The sequence below is a fragment of the Hyperolius riggenbachi genome, chromosome 9 (assembly GCF_040937935.1).
Source record: "Hyperolius riggenbachi isolate aHypRig1 chromosome 9, aHypRig1.pri, whole genome shotgun sequence".
NCBI lineage: Eukaryota > Metazoa > Chordata > Amphibia > Anura > Hyperoliidae > Hyperolius > Hyperolius riggenbachi.
The window spans coordinates 261153101-261173804 of NC_090654.1; the positions used below are offsets into that span (position 1 = coordinate 261153101).

General features: G+C 46.7%; 1 protein-coding gene across 2 annotated transcripts in view; it reads left to right on the plus strand.

Annotated features, from left to right (window-relative positions):
• The window catches only part of SIX4 (SIX homeobox 4), a 64121-nt gene that overhangs the window by 28554 nt on the left and 14863 nt on the right, over nucleotides 1–20704 (plus strand). Inside the window, exon 3 of one of the 2 annotated variants that reach the window (XM_068254426.1) lies at nucleotides 13022–14189. The exons of the other annotated variant lie outside the window; for it this stretch is intronic. Coding sequence (XP_068110527.1) covers nucleotides 13022–13800 — 779 coding nt within the window. The 3' untranslated portion in view covers nucleotides 13801–14189. Of the gene's footprint in view, nucleotides 1–13021; nucleotides 14190–20704 lie in introns of those variants that run through there. 2 annotated transcript variants of the gene reach the window in all.

A 20704-nucleotide genomic window follows, 5' to 3' on the forward strand; every position in this document is an offset into this window, starting at 1 on the left:
AAGCTTGTCTGTTACCTAAAGATGCTAATGTTACATTTATTTGAAGTATACATTACCCAATGGTTTGCTTTAAAGAGGAACTCCAGTGAAAATAATGTAATTAAAAAAGTGCTTAATTTTTACAATAATTATGTGTTAATGATTTAGTCAGTGTTTGCTCATTGTAAAAGCTTTCCTCTCCCTGATTTACATTCAGACATTTATCACATGGTGACAGTTTTACTGCCGGCAGGTGATGTCACTGGAAGGAGAGGTCGCTTGCTTTTTTGGCAGTTAGAAACAGCTGTTATTCCCCACAATGCAACAAGGCTCCCAGAGTGTGATGTCAGGACCTCAGAGCTGTGAGGCGGTGACATAACACTGTGGGAGGGGTTTCACCACAAAATCAGCCATACAGCGCCCCCTGATGATCCGTTTGAGAAAAGGAATACATTTCTCATGTAAAAGGGGGGGTATCAGCTACTGATTGGGATGAAGTTCAATTCTTGGTTACGGTTTCTCTTTAAAGGCAATGCAGCACCTATATAGGAAAATATATAAAGAGAACCTCCCTGTAAGTGAAGTTCATAATAGAGGGGGCTGTTGGTGTGGGTGACCAGCGATGTTCTCAGCGATGTCGCGTGCCTATGACCGCTGCAGTGCATGCTGGGCGATGTAGTCTTCCTCCACTGATCCGGTTGCAAACCGTGTTCGTTCCAGTTTTTATTGCTGGTAATGCAGTGTCTCCATTCTGTGCAGAGTGTGGTCAGGAGGCTTAAGAACAATAGTCAAGCTCTGCATATTCCTCTTTCATGCTGCAGCTGTTCTGCTTAGAGCTATATATAGCGCAGCACTATATGAGGCCTAATTAAGTGGGCTTAGTGTAGCTATTGCTTTAATATTTCCAGTATGCGCGGTTTATAGGCTTACGGGTCAGGATCGTAATGAAGTTTAAATAGTTGCTGAGTTAGAACGTCTAAGTTCCCTGCTTATACATGAAAGTATATGGCCAATGTAGCAATACTCTGACTCTAGGCTCACATAACACTTCATACATTCAGTAACAGTCATCCTTAAAGTGAATGGGAACTGCATTTAAAAAAATGAGACAGATACTTACCCAAGAAGAGGGAAGGCTCTGGGTCCTATAGAGCCTTCCCGCTCCTCTCCTGGTCCCCTCGTTCCAGTGCCGGCTCGCCCGGTAGCAGTATTTGACTAATTTAGTCAAATACTGCTTTACCCGGCCGAAGGAAGCTTCAGAAGTCTTCAGCGAGCCCGAGTGCTCCTGAAGAAGGGCGGCCCTGTACTGCACCTGCGCAAGCACGCTCTCTTGCACGCTCACACCTGTGCAGTATGGAGCTGGAGGACACGGCTCCCGAAGACTTCCAAATACCCTTTCGGTGCGGGATTGAAACGGGGGGGGGGGGGGGGGGGCAGCACAGGATAGAGGGCACAGAGAGAGGAGACGGAAGGCTCTATACAACCCAGAGCCTTCCCTCTCCTTAGGTAAGTATTTGCTTATTTATTTATTTTTTTTAATGCGATTCCCATTCACTTTAAAGAGAACCTTAACTGAGAGGGATATGGATGTTTCCTTTTAAACAATACCAGTTGCCTGGCAGTCCTGCTGGTCTCTTTACCTGCAGTAGTGGCTGAATCACACACCTGAAACAAGAATGCAGCTAATCCAGTCTGACTTCAGTCAGAGCACCTGATCTGCATGCTTGTTCAGGGGCTGTGACTGAAAGCATTAGAGACACAGGATCAGCAGGAGAGTCAGGCAAAGGAAAAATCCATATCCTTATCAGTTTAGGTTCCCTATAAAGCGGACCTGAATTCAGAACTTCTTCTATGCTCTAAACGATAAGCAACAGCATAATAACCTTTAAAAAAAGGTTCTTTGTTACAGCTAAAACTAATCCTGCAATAAATCTACAGTGTAGCTACTTCCTGCTTTCATGGCTGCAGACATATTAACATCTTGTGCTTTCAAATTGGCGCCTCTGCCTTGGCAGTCAGCTGACACCGCTGAAAGGTCAAATTACAACTTGTGATTGGTCACAGATGAGAGGGAATTAGACAGGCTAAACTCTCTAAATACATCCAGGGTGCATTTCTATAGTTTTTATTTTTCTGTCCTTTGCAGCATTAAAGGACATCTGAACTGTGAGGGAAATGGAGGCTGTCATATGTATTTCCTTTTAAACAATACCAGTTGCCTGGCTGTCCTGCTATTCCCTTGTCTCTACTAATTTAAGCCACAAACCTTGAACAAGCATGCAGATAAGAGGTTTCTAACTGGATTAGCTGCATGCTTGTTTCAGGTGTGTATGATTCAGAAACTACTGCGGCCAAAAGGATCTGCAAGACTGCCAGGCAACTGATATTATTTAACCCCTTAAAGGATAACTGAAAGCGGTTTAAAAAAAGTTTCTTCGCTGGGGCTTCTACCGGCCCCCTGAAGACGTCCTGTGCCCACGCCGCTACTTAGCCATCTTCTGTTCCCCCGCCGCGGCCCATTTGGCTTAAGGACCAAAGATGGCTGGTACCAGAAATCGCCGGATACCAACTAAATCGCCACAAACGCTGTCCACGCCACACAGACGGAACGTCAGCCCACCCACTCTGCTGTCACTTATTACGGAAGAGCTCTGTGAGCCGGTCAGGAACTGCTTTCATTGGCTCCTGACCCTGTGATCAATGTAAGCCAATGGGAGTTGCTTATATTGATCACAGGGACAGGAGTCGAAAACAGCTTCTGACTGGCTCGCAGGGCTCTGGTGTCATAGAGACGCCAGGACGAGTAAGCTCCTATGAGCAGAGAACGATGCAATCGGCAGGGGTGTGACCAGAGCTCCATCAATGTGTGGTGGTGTTGAGGTGAAATCTTTGCTTGGCAGGTATTAGGGGATCAAAACAGGGTGTAGATTTAAATTGCTGCCATCCGTAAGCAGTTAGAAGGAAATAAATATGGCAGCTTCCACATCCTATCTCAGTTTAGGTGTCCATTAACCTCCCCAAATCCTCCAACTTTAAAGTAAACCTAAAGTAAAATTTAACTAAAGTTACTCGCCTATAGAGAGGGAAGGCTCTGGGTCCTATATGGCCTTCCTGTTCCTCTCACGGTCTCCTCTTTCCAGCACTGTCACCGCTGTTTGAATCCCCCGCTGTGGGAGGCTTCAGTACTGCCCATGCGTGAGAGAGAGCGCACTTGCACAGGCGCAGTATGGGTTTACCAGACTTTGGGAGCTCTCAGGCTCCCGAAGACTTCCAAAGCCTCCTGCAGCGGCAGAGAACAGATATCAACCAATCGGTCAAAGGCTGCTAACACGGGTGATGGGTGCTGCAATGAGGGGACCGTGAGGAGAAGGAACGCTCTATAGGACCCAGAGCCTTCCCTCTCCTTAGGTAAGTATCTGTGTTTGATATATTTTTTTTTTTATTTCACTTAACCCTCCAGGCGGTTTGTCAAAATCCGCCAGGGGGCAGCAAATACGTTTAAAAAAAATTTTTTATTTTTTTTCATGTAGCGAGACGAGGTCTCGCTACATGATAGCTGCTGCTCAGCTGCATCCCCCAGCCCCTCCGATCGCCGCCGGCGATCGGAGATCATCTCCTGGAGGGCTTCCCCCGTCGCCATGGCGACGGGGCGGGATGAAGTCATCGACGTTGTGACGTCAAAGGGGACTCCGATCCACCCCACAGCGCTGCCTGGCACTGATTGGCCAAGGCAGCGCACGGGGGGGGGGCTGCGGCGACGCGTATAGCGGCGGATCGGCGGGTAGCGGCGGTGATCGGGCACTGCACGCAGCTAGCAAAGTGCTAGCTGCGTGCAGCAAAAAAAAAATTATCGGTCCCCCGCTGCCAGCAAGTTTCATTTTCGCTGACAGGGAGTTGGCGGGCTTTCTGCGCAGGCCTGGCCACGCGTATCCTTCATGTTCCTGTCCTCAAAAGCATCCTGCGCAGGACGCTATTGGGGCCAGGAACACCAAGAAAAATATGCGTGATCAGGCCTGTCAGCGAAAACGAAACTTGCTGGCAGCGGGGGACCGGAGGATCCGTGAGTGACTGCGAGGGCACAGGACGGCTGCAGGGGGCTGGTAGAAGCCCCAGGAAAGTAAAACTGATTTTTATTTTATTCCTGGCTTAAATGTCCATTTAACCACTTCCGGACTGCAGTGATGGAAATCTATGCCCTGTTTTGATGCTGTTTATGCTGCCAGGATGTAGATTCCACATCACCGCGGTCGCGCATTCTCGTCGCTCCCGCTGATCTCGCCGCAGCTCACTTGCCCTGCTGTCTCTATGACGGCAGAGCTCTGTCAGCCGGTCAGCAACTCCCATTGGCTTACAATGATCACACGGTCAGGGGCCAATGAAAGCAGCTCCTGACCGGCTTATAGAGCCTTGCGGTCATAGAGATGGCAGAGTGGGTGCCCTTTGGCCATGGGTGTGCGGCGATTCGTTGTCATGCGTCGGTATCTTGTACCAGCAGTCTCTGGTCCTTGAGATGGCAGAAACCGCTGATACTGAAGTGGTTAAGGTTTGCTTTTATGTGGAGATATAATCAGAAATGTGTCTAAAATAAAATGTTTCCTTAAAGAGGAACTCCAGTGAAAATAATGCAATAAAAAAAAAAAGTGCTTCATTTTACAATTATGTATAAATTATTTAGTCAGTGTTTGACCATTGTAAAATCTTTTAAATCCTTGATTTACATTCTGACATTTATCACATGGTGACCTTTTTACTGTTGGCAGGTGATGTAGCTGCTGCATGCATTTTTGGTAGTTGGAAACCCCTGTAAACAGCTATTTCCCACAATGCAACAAGGTTCACAGACAGGAAACTGCCAGGAGTACCACGGTCCTCAGTTTCTTGTGGGAGGGGTTTCACCACAATATCCGTCATACAGCACCCCCTGATGGTCTGTCTGTGAAAAGGAATAGATTTCTCATGTAAAAGGCCGTATCAGCTACTGATTGGGATAAAGTTAAATTCTTGGTCGGAGTTTCTCTTTAACTAATGAAAACAATATGACTGTTACTTTCTGGGTGACCCTTGCAGTTCTTTGCCTGATAAGTTGGGGGGGGGGGGGTGTGAATAGGCAAGCGATGGTTATATTGCTTTGTACAATCACCACACTTCTATGGATACTTCTGCATTTATAGCCCCTCTGGTGTCCTGGCACTTCTGATTTCTCTGCTCCTTTCCTGATTTCCTCATTACTCTGGTAATGACACTGCAGAGCTGACAGCAGTAAAATAATCCTTGCATTGAATGTTGGCTCACCTGGTAACCGTCCTTGTGATGTAAGCCTGGAGAGGGTCATGTGACTCAGCTGTGGGAAGTGCTCAGGTGACAGATTTACATAGCAAGCCCAGACAGCCAAACATTTCCCTGGGAGCAGATTACAATCTGTTTTATTTATTTCTCCTGGTCTGTTTACACTGCACAGCGCATTGCCACACAGTGCTTGCTAATTGCCCCTGCATGGGAAGCGGGAAGAAATGGTCATACATGGAGTGATCTGAAGTGGAACGCCAAATACACAAACCCATTATCTGAATTCAAGAAATCCTAAAGCGGCCTGAACTCAGGACTTCCTCTCTGCTCTAAAAGATATGCAGCAGCATAATAACCTTTAAAGAAAAACACTTTTGTTACAGCTGATACAAATCCTGCGATCAATCTGGAGTGGAGCTACTTACTGCTTTCATGGAAGCAGACATACTGTTAACATCCTGTGCTTTCAAATGAGCGCATCTGCCATGGCAATCACGTGACACATGGGAGAGGCCAAATTCCAACTAGAGAGTTTAGCCTGTTTACTTCTCCCTCATTTGTGTTTAACAAATGATGGAAAATCAGACTGGCTAAACTATCTAAGTACATACAGGGTGCATTTCTGTTTTCCTTCTGTCCCATGCAAGAGTTCAGGTCCACTTTAAAAAAACAACTACTAAAAAACAAAGACACTGCAGTCGACAAGTCTGCTGCCCGGTCCATCAAAATGCGTAAGAGAGACTATAGTGTGAACTCAGCCTGAGGGTTCTTTTGCTGTTCACAGGAATCTAAAGGTGCCCATATGTTACATCAATATAAGGCTGATTCAGTCATGTTGATCAAATCTGGCATAGATCTTGAAGCCCCAGCATAGCATCCTGGCATGCTGGAAAGATCTAGTTAAACAGGCTCTGTTGGGTGCAGGGCTGTGGAGTCGGTACAAAAATAATCCAACTCCGACTCCTTAGTTTATGAAACCTCCGACTCCAGGAACCCAAAATTACTCTAGCTCTGACTCCTCAGCCCTAGTTGGGTGGACGGCAGTAGCAGCATTTGATTTACTGACAACGCACAAAGCCCTGGCCTGTCTTTCCCCATGTAAAATATGTACCCCTCCCTCTGGGCCAGTGGTGAGTGTCACAGGCTTACCTGTCCACTGGCATGCCCCGTACTTTGTCCTGTGTCTTTTTCCATAGCTTTCACAGATGCCTGTTCCCTGTGACACCCCCCCCCCCCCCGGCCCGCCCCATGTGCAGTGTTCTCTCCAGGCTCTTTTAGCCATGTGCTCCACTTGGCTAGTTTTGGTGAGCACCTGGCTGCTATCAGCTCACCTCCTGCGCTGTAAGCGGAGTTGAGCAGAGAAGTGTCGGCCCTGCAATCTCTCATCTTGCCCCACCCGGCTGGAAAAAAAATCTCTGGGGAAAACACTGATGTATGTGACGTCAGTACCTGCAGTGGGGTCATGTGGTACAGGTGGCCATGGAGAAAAATGTGGGGCACAGGAGAAGGCGCGCCAACGTACAGGTAAACCTAAATCCCTCGCCAAGGGCCTTGAGGGTTCATGGGGGAGACCTGGGGGGCCAGGCATATAGAGGTGGCTAGACAGATTTCCATTAGATTTCATGGTGAAATTACACTACACTGGCAGCAATAGAGCGTTCTCTGATAAAATTCGATAGAGGAATCTTGATGAATGTGCTGACCTTCTGCCAGTGTATGGGCACCTTTTAGGAAGGCTGGAGGGTAGGACATTTCAGCAATAAAACGAGTTCTATTCCAGGGCTGGACAAGTCCCAGAAGCCAGATGGCCAATCACAGCTGGGGCCTCATTTTTCAGCTTACCATGGATTTGCTGTGATTGGAAGTGGCTGGGGTTCTGTGGCTGTTTCTGATGGTGGGGGTTTCGGATGATGGGGATTTCTGACGATTGTGGGGTCTCTGACAGTGGTGGGGTTCTATGGGGATTTCTGACGATGATGGGGGTTCTATTGGGATTTCTGACGCTGGTGGGGTCCTATGGGGATTTCTGACGCTGGTGGGGTTCTATGGGGATTATTGATGCTGGTGGGGGTTCTATGGGGATTTCTGACGATGGTGGAGGTTCTATGGGGATTATTGACGCTGGTGGGGGTTCTATGGGGATTTCTGACGCTGGTGGGGGTTCTATGGGGATTTCTGACGATGGTGGGGGTTCTATGGGGATTTCTGACGATGGTGGAGGTTCTATGGGGATTTCTGACGATGGTGGAGGTTCTATGGGGATTTCTGACGATGGTGGAGGTTCTATGGGGATTTCTGACGATGGTGGAGGTTCTATGGGGATTTCTGACGATGGTGGAGGTTCTATGGGGATTTCTGACGATGGTGGGGGTTCTATGGGGATTTCTGACGATGGTGGAGGTTCTATGGCAGGGGTCCCCAAACGTTTTGGGTCGAGGGCTGGGTTAACATACTTCAGACTGCTGGGGGGCTGGAGTATACATAAGATGATGTAGAAGTCTTTGCGGGCCAGACAGTGAAGCATACCCAGGTGACAAACTGCAGTCCAATTTGGACAGCATTGTCACCTGATGTGGAATTTGATTGGAAGCCAGCAAAATTGCTGCTTTCTGGCTTCCATGTGGATGGGAGGTGCCAGCACTGCTATTCTTTATGCGGACCACCAATATTTCAAGATGTAGCTGACCACATCTATAAGTAATACATTTTCTGTGTGGGGGCGGTAAAAAAGCCTCAGGGGGCCACATTTGGCCCGCAGGCCTTAGTTTGAGGACCACTGTTCTATGGGGATTTCTGATGATGGTGGAGGTTCTATGGGGATTTCTGATGATGGTGGGGGTTCTATGGGGATTTCTGACGATGGTGGAGGTTCTATGGGGATTTCTGACGATGGTGGAGGTTCTATGGGTATTTCTGACGCTGGTGGCGTTCTATGGGGATTTCTGACGCTGGTGAGGTTCTATGGGGATTTCTGACGCTGGTTGGGGTTTTATGGGGATTTCTGACGGTGGGGTTTGTGTAAAGTGCCTTTCACAGTTTCATTCTCACAAGTGCCTAGGTGCACATTTTACACTTTTATATCTTGACTGTTTGCATTCCTCTTTTGACTTAATACAGGACTTCAGTATAACCGATACAGTTTACGTTGGTGGCAGATATCTTTATTATCACCTTGAAATAAGATATGTATACCCAAGAATGTTTCCACTTTTTTTTCCCATAGTGGACTTTTTGTTTATAGCCTTTGTAAAACAAAAGCAGAGACTGAGAGCCCAATATAGTGTAGTGTGTCACAAGAGGTAGCGCTCACGGTATGCAATCAACCCACCCTGATAAATTAGGGACTCGACAGAATACCCTTACATGCAAACCAGGATTAAGAACATTACAACCATAAAAATTACAATCCTCTCAAATGCAAAAAGACCAATTAAGTCCTCTTAGGTCTCAGTAGATATCATTAATGTCCAATATATTCCTTGATATGCTAAAAAACTGGACCATATGAATATGATCCTATGCAGTTGAAAGTCCAAGTTTTCAGGACCTAAAATCTACTAAGCTTAAATTAGACATTAAACCAGGCTAGAATCAACATATAGGTCTAGTGAACGACAGTCTTCACATATAAATCCCTCAGGACCATATGGGTGTGCTCCTATGCGATTGAAAGTCCAAGTTTCCAGGACCTAAAATCTACTCAGCTTAAATTAAACATTAAAACAGGCTAGAATCAACATATAAATCGAGTGAAAAACAGTCTTCGCATAAATTCCCTCAGGAGCGGCAGTCATTGGCTTCCAGCAGTATCAAAACAGGTCACCTCCACCAGCACCCTTTGTGTGCCACTCACCCCTGTCCTAGACCAACCAATGGTCTATATGAGCCTTGGGACCGTTCCCGGGTCGTCCCCCACCACTCCAGCAACACAGTGTCCACCAATAGATGATAGATGATAATCTTCATATGATGAGTACCTCAGTAAGAAAAAGCTCCCATAGCGTAATACTGTTAAAAACTATTTATTTATAAAAAGCAATTGCACTCACATGGTCTTCAGTTAAAATCAGCGTTTGAGTAATTTATAACACGGGCTCTCCCCCGTATGGTGGCCAGGCTGGCAGGCTTCTATCAGTGTTCCCCCTCCGTTTCCGCCGCGCGCACGGAAAAACGCTGGGATGGATACCACATGTGCCTCCTCGCCTCTGCTCACACTCAGGCTAGTTCCCACTTCCACATCAGGCTCCGCCCGATCGATTTCGTCACTCAGTGACTCATCAGGGCCCCTGATGAGTCACTGAGTGACGAAATCGATCGGGCGGAGCCTGATGTGGAAGTGGGAACTAGCCTGAGTGTGAGCAGAGGCGAGGAGGCACATGTGGTATCCATCCCAGCGTTTTTCCGTGCGCGCGGCGGAAACGGAGGGGGAACACTGATAGAAGCCTGCCAGCCTGGCCACCATACGGGGGAGAGCCCGTGTTATAAATTACTCAAACGCTGATTTTAACTGAAGACCATGTGAGTGCAATTGCTTTTTATAAATAAATAGTTTTTAACAGTATTACGCTATGGGAGCTTTTTCTTACTGAGGTACTCATCATATGAAGATTATCATCTATCATCTATTGGTGGACACTGTGTTGCTGGAGTGGTGGGGGACGACCCGGGAACGGTCCCAAGGCTCATATAGACCATTGGTTGGTCTAGGACAGGGGTGAGTGGCACACAAAGGGTGCTGGTGGAGGTGACCTGTTTTGATACTGCTGGAAGCCAATGACTGCCGCTCCTGAGGGAATTTATGCGAAGACTGTTTTTCACTCGATTTATATGTTGATTCTAGCCTGTTTTAATGTTTAATTTAAGCTGAGTAGATTTTAGGTCCTGGAAACTTGGACTTTCAATCGCATAGGAGCACACCCATATGGTCCTGAGGGATTTATATGTGAAGACTGTCGTTCACTAGACCTATATGTTGATTCTAGCCTGGTTTAATGTCTAATTTAAGCTTAGTAGATTTTAGGTCCTGAAAACTTGGACTTTCAACTGCATAGGATCATATTCATATGGTCCAGTTTTTTAGCATATCAAGGAATATATTGGACATTAATGATATCTACTGAGACCTAAGAGGACTTAATTGGTCTTTTTGCATTTGAGAGGATTGTAATTTTTATGGTTGTAATGTTCTTAATCCTGGTTTGCATGTAAGGGTATTCTGTCGAGTCCCTAATTTATCAGGGTGGGTTGATTGCATACCGTGAGCGCTACCTCTTGTGACACACATTTTTTACTCTTAAGAGGAGGCGAACAGGTGATAGAGGGTTGGGGGTTAAACTGTGAGCGCTGACCTCTTGTTTGAAATACCAATATAGTGTAGTAACTTTGTGATCCATAGTAGTATAATGTAAGCAGTAGTAAATATACTTACAAATGTGGGTTACCAAACAGGTAACCACTCAAACAGCAGGTGGGGAGAATTATGACCTGACCCCACTCAGGTTTTAAGAAGTCGCTCTCTGTAGACAGAAAAGGGGTTGGGATAACACCCCTCCACCAAGGGTGGACTAGACTACGTATAAAGGTTTGAACAGAGGCGCCAAAGTAGAGCAAAAGCGTCTAAAAATGGTTTAAAAAGGGGGAAGTTGGTGGACTTGCCTCCCTCGAGGAAAAACAGACACCGATTTGTTATTTTTATCACCAAAAAATAATTTGTAGCTCCAGTTTGCAACGCGTTTTGTGGGCAAGGTCCTGGTTCATCAGGCAATTATTGGAGAAAACTAGTAGTTGTCTGAACTGCAGCCGAGTGCCTCTGTCAGATAGAGGCGCTCGGCTGCGGTTCAGACAACTACTACGGTAGTTTTCTCCGATGATTGCCTGATGAAGCGGGACCTTGCAGCGAAATGCATTGCAAACTGGAGCTACAAATGTTTGTTTTTTTTGTGATAAAAATAACAAATATTTGTCTGTTTTTTCCTCGAGGGAGGCAAGTCCACCAACTTCCCCCTTTTTAAACTGTTTTTAGACACTTTTACTCTTGCACCTCTGTTCAAACCTCTATTTTGTCTATAGCCATTTTTTTGGGTAGGAGCTGCCATCTCTTGTTAGTGATTTCACTACTATAAACAGAACAGAGAGAGTTCACAAATCAATCCTCCATCACAGATGTTAGAACAGGATACAGTCTTGTTATAGTAAACTCAGTCCCCATGTCCCTAACATGCGCCTGTATGAATATACAATATATGACAAATTCTTATATAGTAGTTTTGATATAGTAAACTCATTTGCCGGGTCCCTTGGAGTTTACTTTAAAGGGATTCCACTGTAGTACAAAATTACATATGATTGCACAGACAATACAAGAAGGGTAAACCCTTTCAACTATGCTGCACAGGGAATATAACTATAGTTGTATAGAGATGTACCTCCAAATCTTACGCACAGTGTATACCTCCCACAGGTTTTAAAAATTTCCTCAATTCACTAAGATTTCCCGCATGCGGTAGAAGTTTGGTAATATACTGAAAAAGCATGCTTCAGTTCACGAAGCCCTGCTCGGTAGTCTCACCAGCTGTAGAGCAGGTCAGGCAGGAAGCTGTGAGTCTTCCCTCAAGTGGTGTGCATGAGTCGGGTTTTTTCTGTCCAGTGCATCCCTGGCATTCCTTTAGATGTGCTGCAGCCACCAGGGGTAGCTCTTCTGTATACCAGGATAAAGATAAGCACGTCTAAAGGGGTACAGAACAACCTTTTTATGTCTGTCTCCTCTTGCTCTGCCATTCTGAAGACTCACCCTCCAGAGTATCGGATCTAATGGGGTGAGAAGCAGGGCTGTGTAGCTCTCCCTATTGGCTATCTGCCACATCTGTCAATGTTACCGCATGGAGATTGTGAGTTACCGGATGGTCAGAGCTGGAGGTAAATACCAAACACAATTACTTGATTTACCAAATGCTGTAATCTTTGTGAATTGCAATTTCTTGACGTTTCTTGAGATATTTATCTCACCAGTCGGTAATTTTTCTTTTCACTGCGATCATTTTAGTGATTTGGCATTTGGCAAGGGGATCGGTAAAATCGGCTGTTTTATGCATTACCGAATGCTGTAATGCTTAGAGAATTGAGGCCTATGTATACCTATGTAAACAAGGGATCCAAACTCTTGACTCAAGCAAAGCCTACAGCTAAAAACTGCACACACAGAGTTCAGGTCTGCTTTAAGTTGATATGTGATCTTTATAGATTAGTTTACATGTTCGCATGAAATTTCGATTTCACGTCCGGCGTTTGTTGTTCTTAAAGACCATTCTGGGCTACTGCAAGCGAGACGAGAAGGTGTGAGGACATGGCAGCTATATTCGCTATCACCAGGGTACAAAAACAGGGCGTAGCTGCCTCTTATGTTCTGGAAGATGGATCATCCACATTCCAGGTAAGAACAGATCATTTATTTGAATTTTTCCACATTAAATTACAGTCAAACCTTTTTCCATATCCTCCTTAATGAACTCCAAACCCCACGTCACCATTTTTAAATGGCAAATTGTGTGTTTGTTTTTTTTTTCTAAGGTCAGACCTAGATGAGGCCAATCAGATCGCATCTTCCTGCTCCTTTGCAGTAGCTCAGCGGCTAAGAACACATGCTGTGGGCTTTTCAGTTCTGACGTGTAAGTAATTCATGAGTTTTTGTAGACAGGCATTTTTGTCGACTATAGTTCCAGTATTTATTTTCTCTTTTTCCGCTTTTATTCTCCTCTAGGTGGTGAAGAGAGAAATAGACGGTGCAAACAATTGTCCTCCACTCTCAAGAAGATGGCAAATGTCCATCAACAAGAGCCAATTCCCAGAGCTGAGGAACTTGAGACCTTTCATCCCCTCCTTACGGGGGAAGATATGGAGTGTTCCAATTCCGATGACGGGGAATCAATTGTTGATGACGAGCAGCTTTCTGTATCGTGCAGCAGTCTGTGTGCTGAGGAATTCAGTGGCACAAAATCCGTCTTAGAAACTGCGTTGGTTGAGAGGCCAGCAGCTGCCCACTCTGTTGATGATACGATCTCCAGGGTTCTTTCGAAGTCTACCAGATTCCTTCAAAAACAGAACCCAGCAGCACAGGTTTTGACCAGTGACTTAGCAGAAGAGGACCTTTATCTGCCTGAGCACGAATCGTCTTCTGACAGTGATGACCCTACTTTACAGCATCGACTGAAAGTCAGAAAAAAGAGGAAATTTAGACAGCGGTCTTCATTAACATCAGAACCAACAAAGTATTTGAACAGTCCATTGGCAGAGATGATGGAGCCAACTTCTGAGAATGCGAGCAGAACTTTCAGCCAGTCAGGAGTCCAGTTTTCATACGTTGACCAACGATTACAAGATCTTTGTGACCTCCAGAGAAATATGGCTACTGACTTGCATGGCCTGCGATGTGAAATGGCCAACATTGGCCATATTCTTGGGAAGATGTTGGAACTACTCGAGAAATCTGTGTCAACAAATTCTGGTGTTACAGACAATGTCCAGCAAAACAGAAATTGAGTTAAATAATTCTCCTGGTGGTACTAAAAGTAAAGTCCTAAAGCCCCTTCAACAGGTCATGTTTGAAGAAAACAGCACTCATTTCTGTCATAAATGGGGTGATACTGAGAAATGGCATGTCCCCAAAGTCAGAGGGTACTTGATATGGGTTACATTGTGCCATTCTGTGATGTGGCCAGGGGCATGGAAGGGTTTGGGCCAGTGTATAGCCAGATTTCAGAGGATCCAAGTGGATATTTTCGAGCTGAAGGAAGCCCCCTTTAGTGATAATGGCCAATGCTGCTTTGTTAGTTTGCAGCCTTACCACCAGTTATGTGCAGAGTGATCCACAAAAGGTTTCGCTTACCACCACCAGTGTCCTGGGGCGGCCGTAGGCATGTGACATCTGCACGTCATGGCCACCATTCCTGGGAGAATGGGGGGGGGGGGACCACATGCGCTCACCAGGGGAAGACCTGGTCACTATGGCTGTACACGCCAGTGCCTCACATCACTGCAGCACAGCAGGTCACAGTGACACCGCGTTCGTGTGCTGTGCCAGCACCTGGGTGCGTTTCTAGTATACGCACTGTCTGTGGCCTAGTCGCTAGGAGGTTCTCCCCATCAGCCCTGCCCCTGGCAGCATGGAGAAGGATGCAACACGCTAAGACAGTGGAGGCGGAGGCAAAACAGTTCAAATTTCAGCAAAAGATAAAGCTTTGTTTCATGAGCCCAAGGTGGCTATGTAGTGTCTGCAATGGGCATGGCCATTTTTCGTGCATAAGTTACCATATTGACATTGATGGGCAAAGGGGCTACCACGAGCCTAGAGCCGCCCCCTGCAGTGTTTCTAGGTTTCTTGTCCAGTGTAGAAAAAAAAAAGTCTAGTGTAAGTGGTTTGATTGGATCCACTACTTGTCATAGTTGATATTGTTGTGAGAAAATCCACACCAAACTTGACTTGTTTTGAGGTACATCACGACTGGAATTGAGCAGCTTTAATTTTATTGGCAGTTTGCCTTTTGTTACATTGTGCTCTGCAGCTCATTGTAAATAATAAATTATGCATTTCGTCATATATTGTTTTCTCCAATTAAATTAAAATTCTGAAGCTGCCACTGCCCCTCTCCAGGCATAAATATGTTCCTCCACCAGTGTAGACACTCAGTTCCACAGACTTTGTGCCATATAGGCTGCACTGTTCTTGGAGAGACTCAGTCTTTGCCCCGCCCTTAGCAGTCTGAATAGCAGCAGCCACCCACCCACAGTGGCTGAATCTAAAGGCTGCCTTACACTGGTCCATTGCTACCAGATCAACCAACAGATAGATCCCCATCTGATCAAATCTGATCACAGAGGGATCTAATCGCTGCCCATACACTGCAAACAGATTTTGAATCGATTTCAGCATGAAATCTATTCACAACCTGTGGAACTGCCGCCTGCCTCGCGCCCCTGCTCCCCTGGCCAGCAGCAATACATTACCTGTCCGTCGGCACGGGTCCCCACAGTCTCATTTCTTCCAGAGTACTCCTACATCTTCACTTCCTGTCACAAGCAGAAAGTTCAAACAATTGAGCGCCCTCTACTGTTTAAACTTCGCTTTCTCACAGGACGGGACAAGAAGTGAAAAGAAGATGCCGGAAGAAGTGAGAGACTGCGGGGACTCGCCCCGGGCGGACAGGTGATGTATTAATGCGTCGGTTGTCGACGTATCGAACGCCGCTATCGACACGCTGGCGATCAAACAAAATATTCTGCCTGGGCAGATCGACGGAATCAATAGATTTCGGATGGAAATCGGTGTGCGTTTGCCTTATCAATTTCACCACAGATTTTATCAGTGATCGAATCTGCAGTCTATGAGCAGGAAATCGCGTTAGTGTATGGGCACCTTTAGCGTACCCGGGGCAAACCTTTTATAGGAAAACGCATACTTATCAAGAAGCCGCTGAATCCTAAAGAGGCTTCCCAACCCGCCACCAGTTGCTGAGCTTGGACCCCCCCCCAAAGAATTCCCGACAAGAGTTTGCCAGAAATAAAGATCTGGGCCATGCTCCACTTCAGGTATTAGCACGGCCGCACTGCGCCGTAAGCCGGCTCCATGCTGTTGTGCAGGTACGGGCGTGCTTTCGCGGCATGGATTTTAAGAGGAGCAAGTTCTGGAGGGTCCCGGCAAAGACACCACGGGAAACCTCAACACTATCCAGAGTTTTTTTTTTTTTTTTTTTTTCCTCTTCGATAATTGTTTCTTAAAGGATACGATGTGAAATAAATTACTGCAGCTTTATCTACCTGGGGCTTCTTCCAACCCCTAGAAGTCTGTTTCCCCTGACGCAGACCCAGTCTTCTGGTGTCCTCTTCATACCAGCCTCTGGGTTGGCGGTTTCTGCACATGCGTGGGCGCATGCACCGGGAGTGTTCTGATGGGCAGAAGCCAACAGCCGGGTTGTTGGCCACTACGGAGGGAACACCTCAGATTGGTACACTTACAGAGATGCGCTGAGCCCCCCCGAGACAACAAACGCACCTTGTACCCAAAACAGAAGCTGTGCATATACATTAACCTTAAATGCAAAACAGATGGGAGCAGCCAGCCGAAAAAGACTTCGTTTATGTAGACAGCGAAGTTCGCTGTCTGCATCACCTCTTCCACCGTTGGGTCTCTCCGGCGCTCCCAGTTCAGCCACTAGGTGTCCTCTGCCCTCTGACATCCTCTCTTTTGCACTTTGCAGGAAGTTGTGCAACACGCAGAGAGGAAGGTAGAGGACACCTAGTGGTGGGAGCACCAGACAGACCTGATAGTGGAAGAGGTAAGGCCCGCATATTACTGGACTCATCAGTGGTTCTGGTTTGTCCCTTGTGCAGCAGCATTGAGGTCTGAATTCTTCAACACAGGGAAGATTGAGCAGAGACAACCAAGGGAGTACAGGAGTGGGCACCCTGGTGGAGGAGGAAAGAAAAAGTCCGGGCCCCTGGAGCCTCGGGAAGAGGGATGTAGGAGCATATGGTCTAATTAGAATCGCATATGATGTAATTTTTCGTGTGTGTGTGTGTGTGTGTGTGTGTGTGTGTGTGTGTCTGTGTGTGTCTGTGTCTGTGTGTGTGTGTGTCTGTGGTGTGTGTGTGTGTGTGTGTGTGTCTGTGGGTGTGTGTGTGTATATGTGTGTGTGTGTGTGTGTGTCTGTGGGTGTGTGTGTGTATATGTGTGTGTGTGTATATGTGTGTGTATATGTGTGTGTGTGTGTGTCTGTCTGTGGTATGTGTCTGTGTGTGTCTGTGGTGTGTGTGTGTATATGTGTGTGTGTATGTGTGTGTGTGTGTGTGTGTGTGTCTGTCTGTGTGTGTGTGTGTGTGTGTGTGTGTCTGTGGTATGTGTGTGTGTGTGTGTCTGTGGTATGTGTGTGTGTGTGTCTTTGTGTGTGTCTGTGGTATGTGTGTGTGTGTGTCTGTGGTGTGTGTGTGTGTGAAGATTATGAAGAGACATATTTAAAGTGGATCTGAACTCGGAACTCCATATCTGCTCAAAAAGATTTCTTGACCTCAATTTCCAGAAATCCCAAAAAACTGAAGTTTTAACAGGAGGAGCTGGGCTGATAGTGGAAGAGGTAAGGCCCGCATATTACTGGACTCATCAGTGGTTCTGGTTTGTCCCTTGTGCAGCAGCATTGAGGTCTGAATTCTTCAACACAGGGAAGATTGAGCAGAGACAACCAAGGGAGTACAGGAGTGGGCACCCTGGTGGAGGAGGAAAGAAAAAGTCCGGGCCCCTGGAGCCTCGGGAAGAGGGATGTAGGAGCATATGGTCTAATTAGAATCGCATATGATGTAATTTTTCGTGTGTGTGTGTGTGTGTGTGTGTGTGTGTCTGTGTGTGTCTGTGTGTGTCTGTGTGTGTCTGTGTCTGTGTGTGTGTGTGTCTGTGGTGTGTGTGTGTGTGTGTGTGTGTCTGTGGGTGTGTGTGTGTATATGTGTGTGTGTGTGTGTGTGTGTGTGTGTCTGTGGGTGTGTGTGTGTATATGTGTGTGTGTGTATATGTGTGTGTATGTGTGTGTGTGTGTGTCTGTCTGTGGTATGTGTCTGTGTGTGTCTGTGGTGTGTGTGTGTATATGTGTGTGTGTATGTGTGTGTGTGTGTGTGTGTGTGTCTGTCTGTGTGTGTGTGTGTGTGTGTGTGTGTCTGTGGTATGTGTGTGTGTGTGTGTCTGTGGTATGTGTGTGTGTGTGTCTTTGTGTGTGTCTGTGGTATGTGTGTGTGTGTGTCTGTGGTGTGTGTGTGTGTGAAGATTATGAAGAGACATATTTAAAGTGGATCTGAACTCGGAACTCCATATCTGCTCAAAAAGATTTCTTGACCTCAATTTCCAGAAATCCCAAAAAACTGAAGTTTTAACAGGAGGAGCTGGGCAGGGAGCACAGAAAGGGTTAGGGTCCATTTCCACATCTGCAGTGTTTCCACACATCCGAGTTGCTGTCTGAATCTATGTTGGTGTGATTCTGGCTGGCATGCCGCAGTTTTTTCTCCTATGTATGATTTTACATGCTGCAAATTTTTTGATATTCTGACATTTTTTTTTTTTTTTAAACAATTAGCTCAGATTGGCCAGATCTCATATGTTTTTCAGCCTTTCTAATTCATCCACATAGAGGGGGTGTGTCCTCTACCCCTGAGGCTGCTGCAGAACAGAGCAGACTGGCTCTGGCGGTGCAGAAGGAATTTGCCTCGTCTGGTAACCTTCTTGACCTTTCCCTCTAAGTGCTTTCTGCCCAGGTGCAGAGCAGAGAGATGCTTGTGCCTGTGTGTTCACATCTACAGCATAGCACAGAATCCTGATCCATGTAGATGGGTGAACATTTAGTCCAAGATGGACCGCACTTTCATTGGCCAAGTAACCATGGAGGTTGCTGAAGGCCAGAGATGTCGCGAACGGTTCCCGAACCATACACCGGCGAACATCTCTGCATCACTGGGCCTTCTACTACTTCCGGGTCGCTATGACCCGGAGTAGTACGCCTGCGCTGCCCGGCGGAGCGCGTCCTGGATCGCGCTGCTGTTGCCGGGCACTTTCTGCGCATGTGCGTGACGTCATGAACAACGTCATGCTCATGTGCAGAGAGTGCCCGGCAACCCGTAAGTAGTAGAAGGCCCAGAGATGTTCGGGCCATCTCTACTGAAGGCCAACTCATTTGTGGTTCTATATCAGGCTTTCTCGATGTGTATTGGACTCAATGTGGGCTTCACGACTGCTGTCCGGAACCTCCTGCTGTATGGTGTTTATTATTACAGCCGTGGTACCAACGCTAGGTACCATGGCCCGTTACATTGCCCTCTGCCAAACGTCACTCCTCCTCCTGCTGCTGTATTTAACCTCCTGCTGTCTGTGTTCCCAACGCCAGGGTCCACAGAATTATGCGCTGCTGCCATGCGCCACTAGCTATTAAGCCACTACAATAGCTAAAAAAAATTTTTTGTGTAAAAAAATAAATAAATAAAAGAATTCTGAGGTGTCTGGGTTGAAAACTGTGCTGTCCCAGTTGTGTATTGGACACAATGTGGGCTTCACGACTGCTGTCTGGAATCTCAGGGTTCCTTGAGGTCTTGGCAGGGGTTCCCTAGCATTTTCCTCTTCCCTGACAGTGGTGGGCTGAGAAAGTTTCAAAAGTATCTCTGGCTCTTCTTTGTCCTCTTCAATCCTTGTATGCTCACCCCGATTGTAGTAAAGGTGGGGTATAATAGAGCACACTATAATTGGGGGTACTGTATAAAGAAGCGCTGAATATGAGGTCAGAATGAGTGCATTCATAAAATGCAATAGAATAGGGAGACAGTAGAACACCATAGCACCATAACTGGGTAGGGTACAGGTAGCCTCCGTAGAAGCGCAGCAGTGCGCGAAACGGCTGTCAGGCATCTATACCCAGCACCCACCATCTGTCATTCTCTACTAACTGGCATGTCAACCACTTCAATTGTTATGGACAATTTTCATGTACCTTGTGACAAAGGCGATTTACATAAAAGCAGTGTTTTAGAGCAGTGCCAGCATTCTGCATTCTCCAAGTTTGTATTAGGGCAGGGGTCTCAAACTCAATTTACCTGGGGGCCGCAGGAGGCAAAGTCAGGATGAGGCTGGGCCGCATAAAGAATTTCACAATCGCGGCACATCGCCGCCTCTGCCCGCCCCTCTCACTCTTCCTTCACAGAGAGGGGTAGGGAGAGGCGGCGATCCGTGCGGTGATTGTCAGGAGGGGCAGAGCTGAAGCTGAAAGCTCTGCACCTTCCAGGAAATGCTGGCGGATTTCCCCCCCCCCCCCCAGGCGATTTGGGGGCTCTGCAGACCTCGTTTAGCGGCGGGGATGTGGCGGATTACTTGGGAGCACTGAAGCGGACTATAAGGAAGCTTTTGCTGGCGAGGGCCACAAAATATTGTATCGAGGGCCGCAAATGGCCCGCGGGCCGCAAGTTTGAGACCCCTGTGTAGGGTATTGAAAAGTACTGTTAGTGGGAGCACTATAATTGTGGGGCCTATAGCAAGAAACCCCAACATGTGCTACTGTAATAGGAAACGCTGTAAGGAAGAAACCTGGAATGGGAGTGAAACAAGAAAGCCGTTACAATGAACAACACAAACGTTTAAAGACCATGCACCCTGCAAAATAAATCCTCACTTCTGCCACTTATGCATAAAATCCTCGAGATCCAAAAATGTGACGGGTGCTTCCAGGGTAAAAAGGTTGAGAAAGGCTACTCTACGTGATTAAAGGGAACCTGAACTGAAGGATATGGAAGCTGACATTTTTATTAATTTTCTTTTAAATACCAGTTGCCTGGCTGTTATGCTTAGTCTCTGTCTCTAATACCCTGAACAAGCATGCCGAGGCTTCTGAGTAAATTCTGAGTGGATTAGCCACATGCTTGTTTCAGG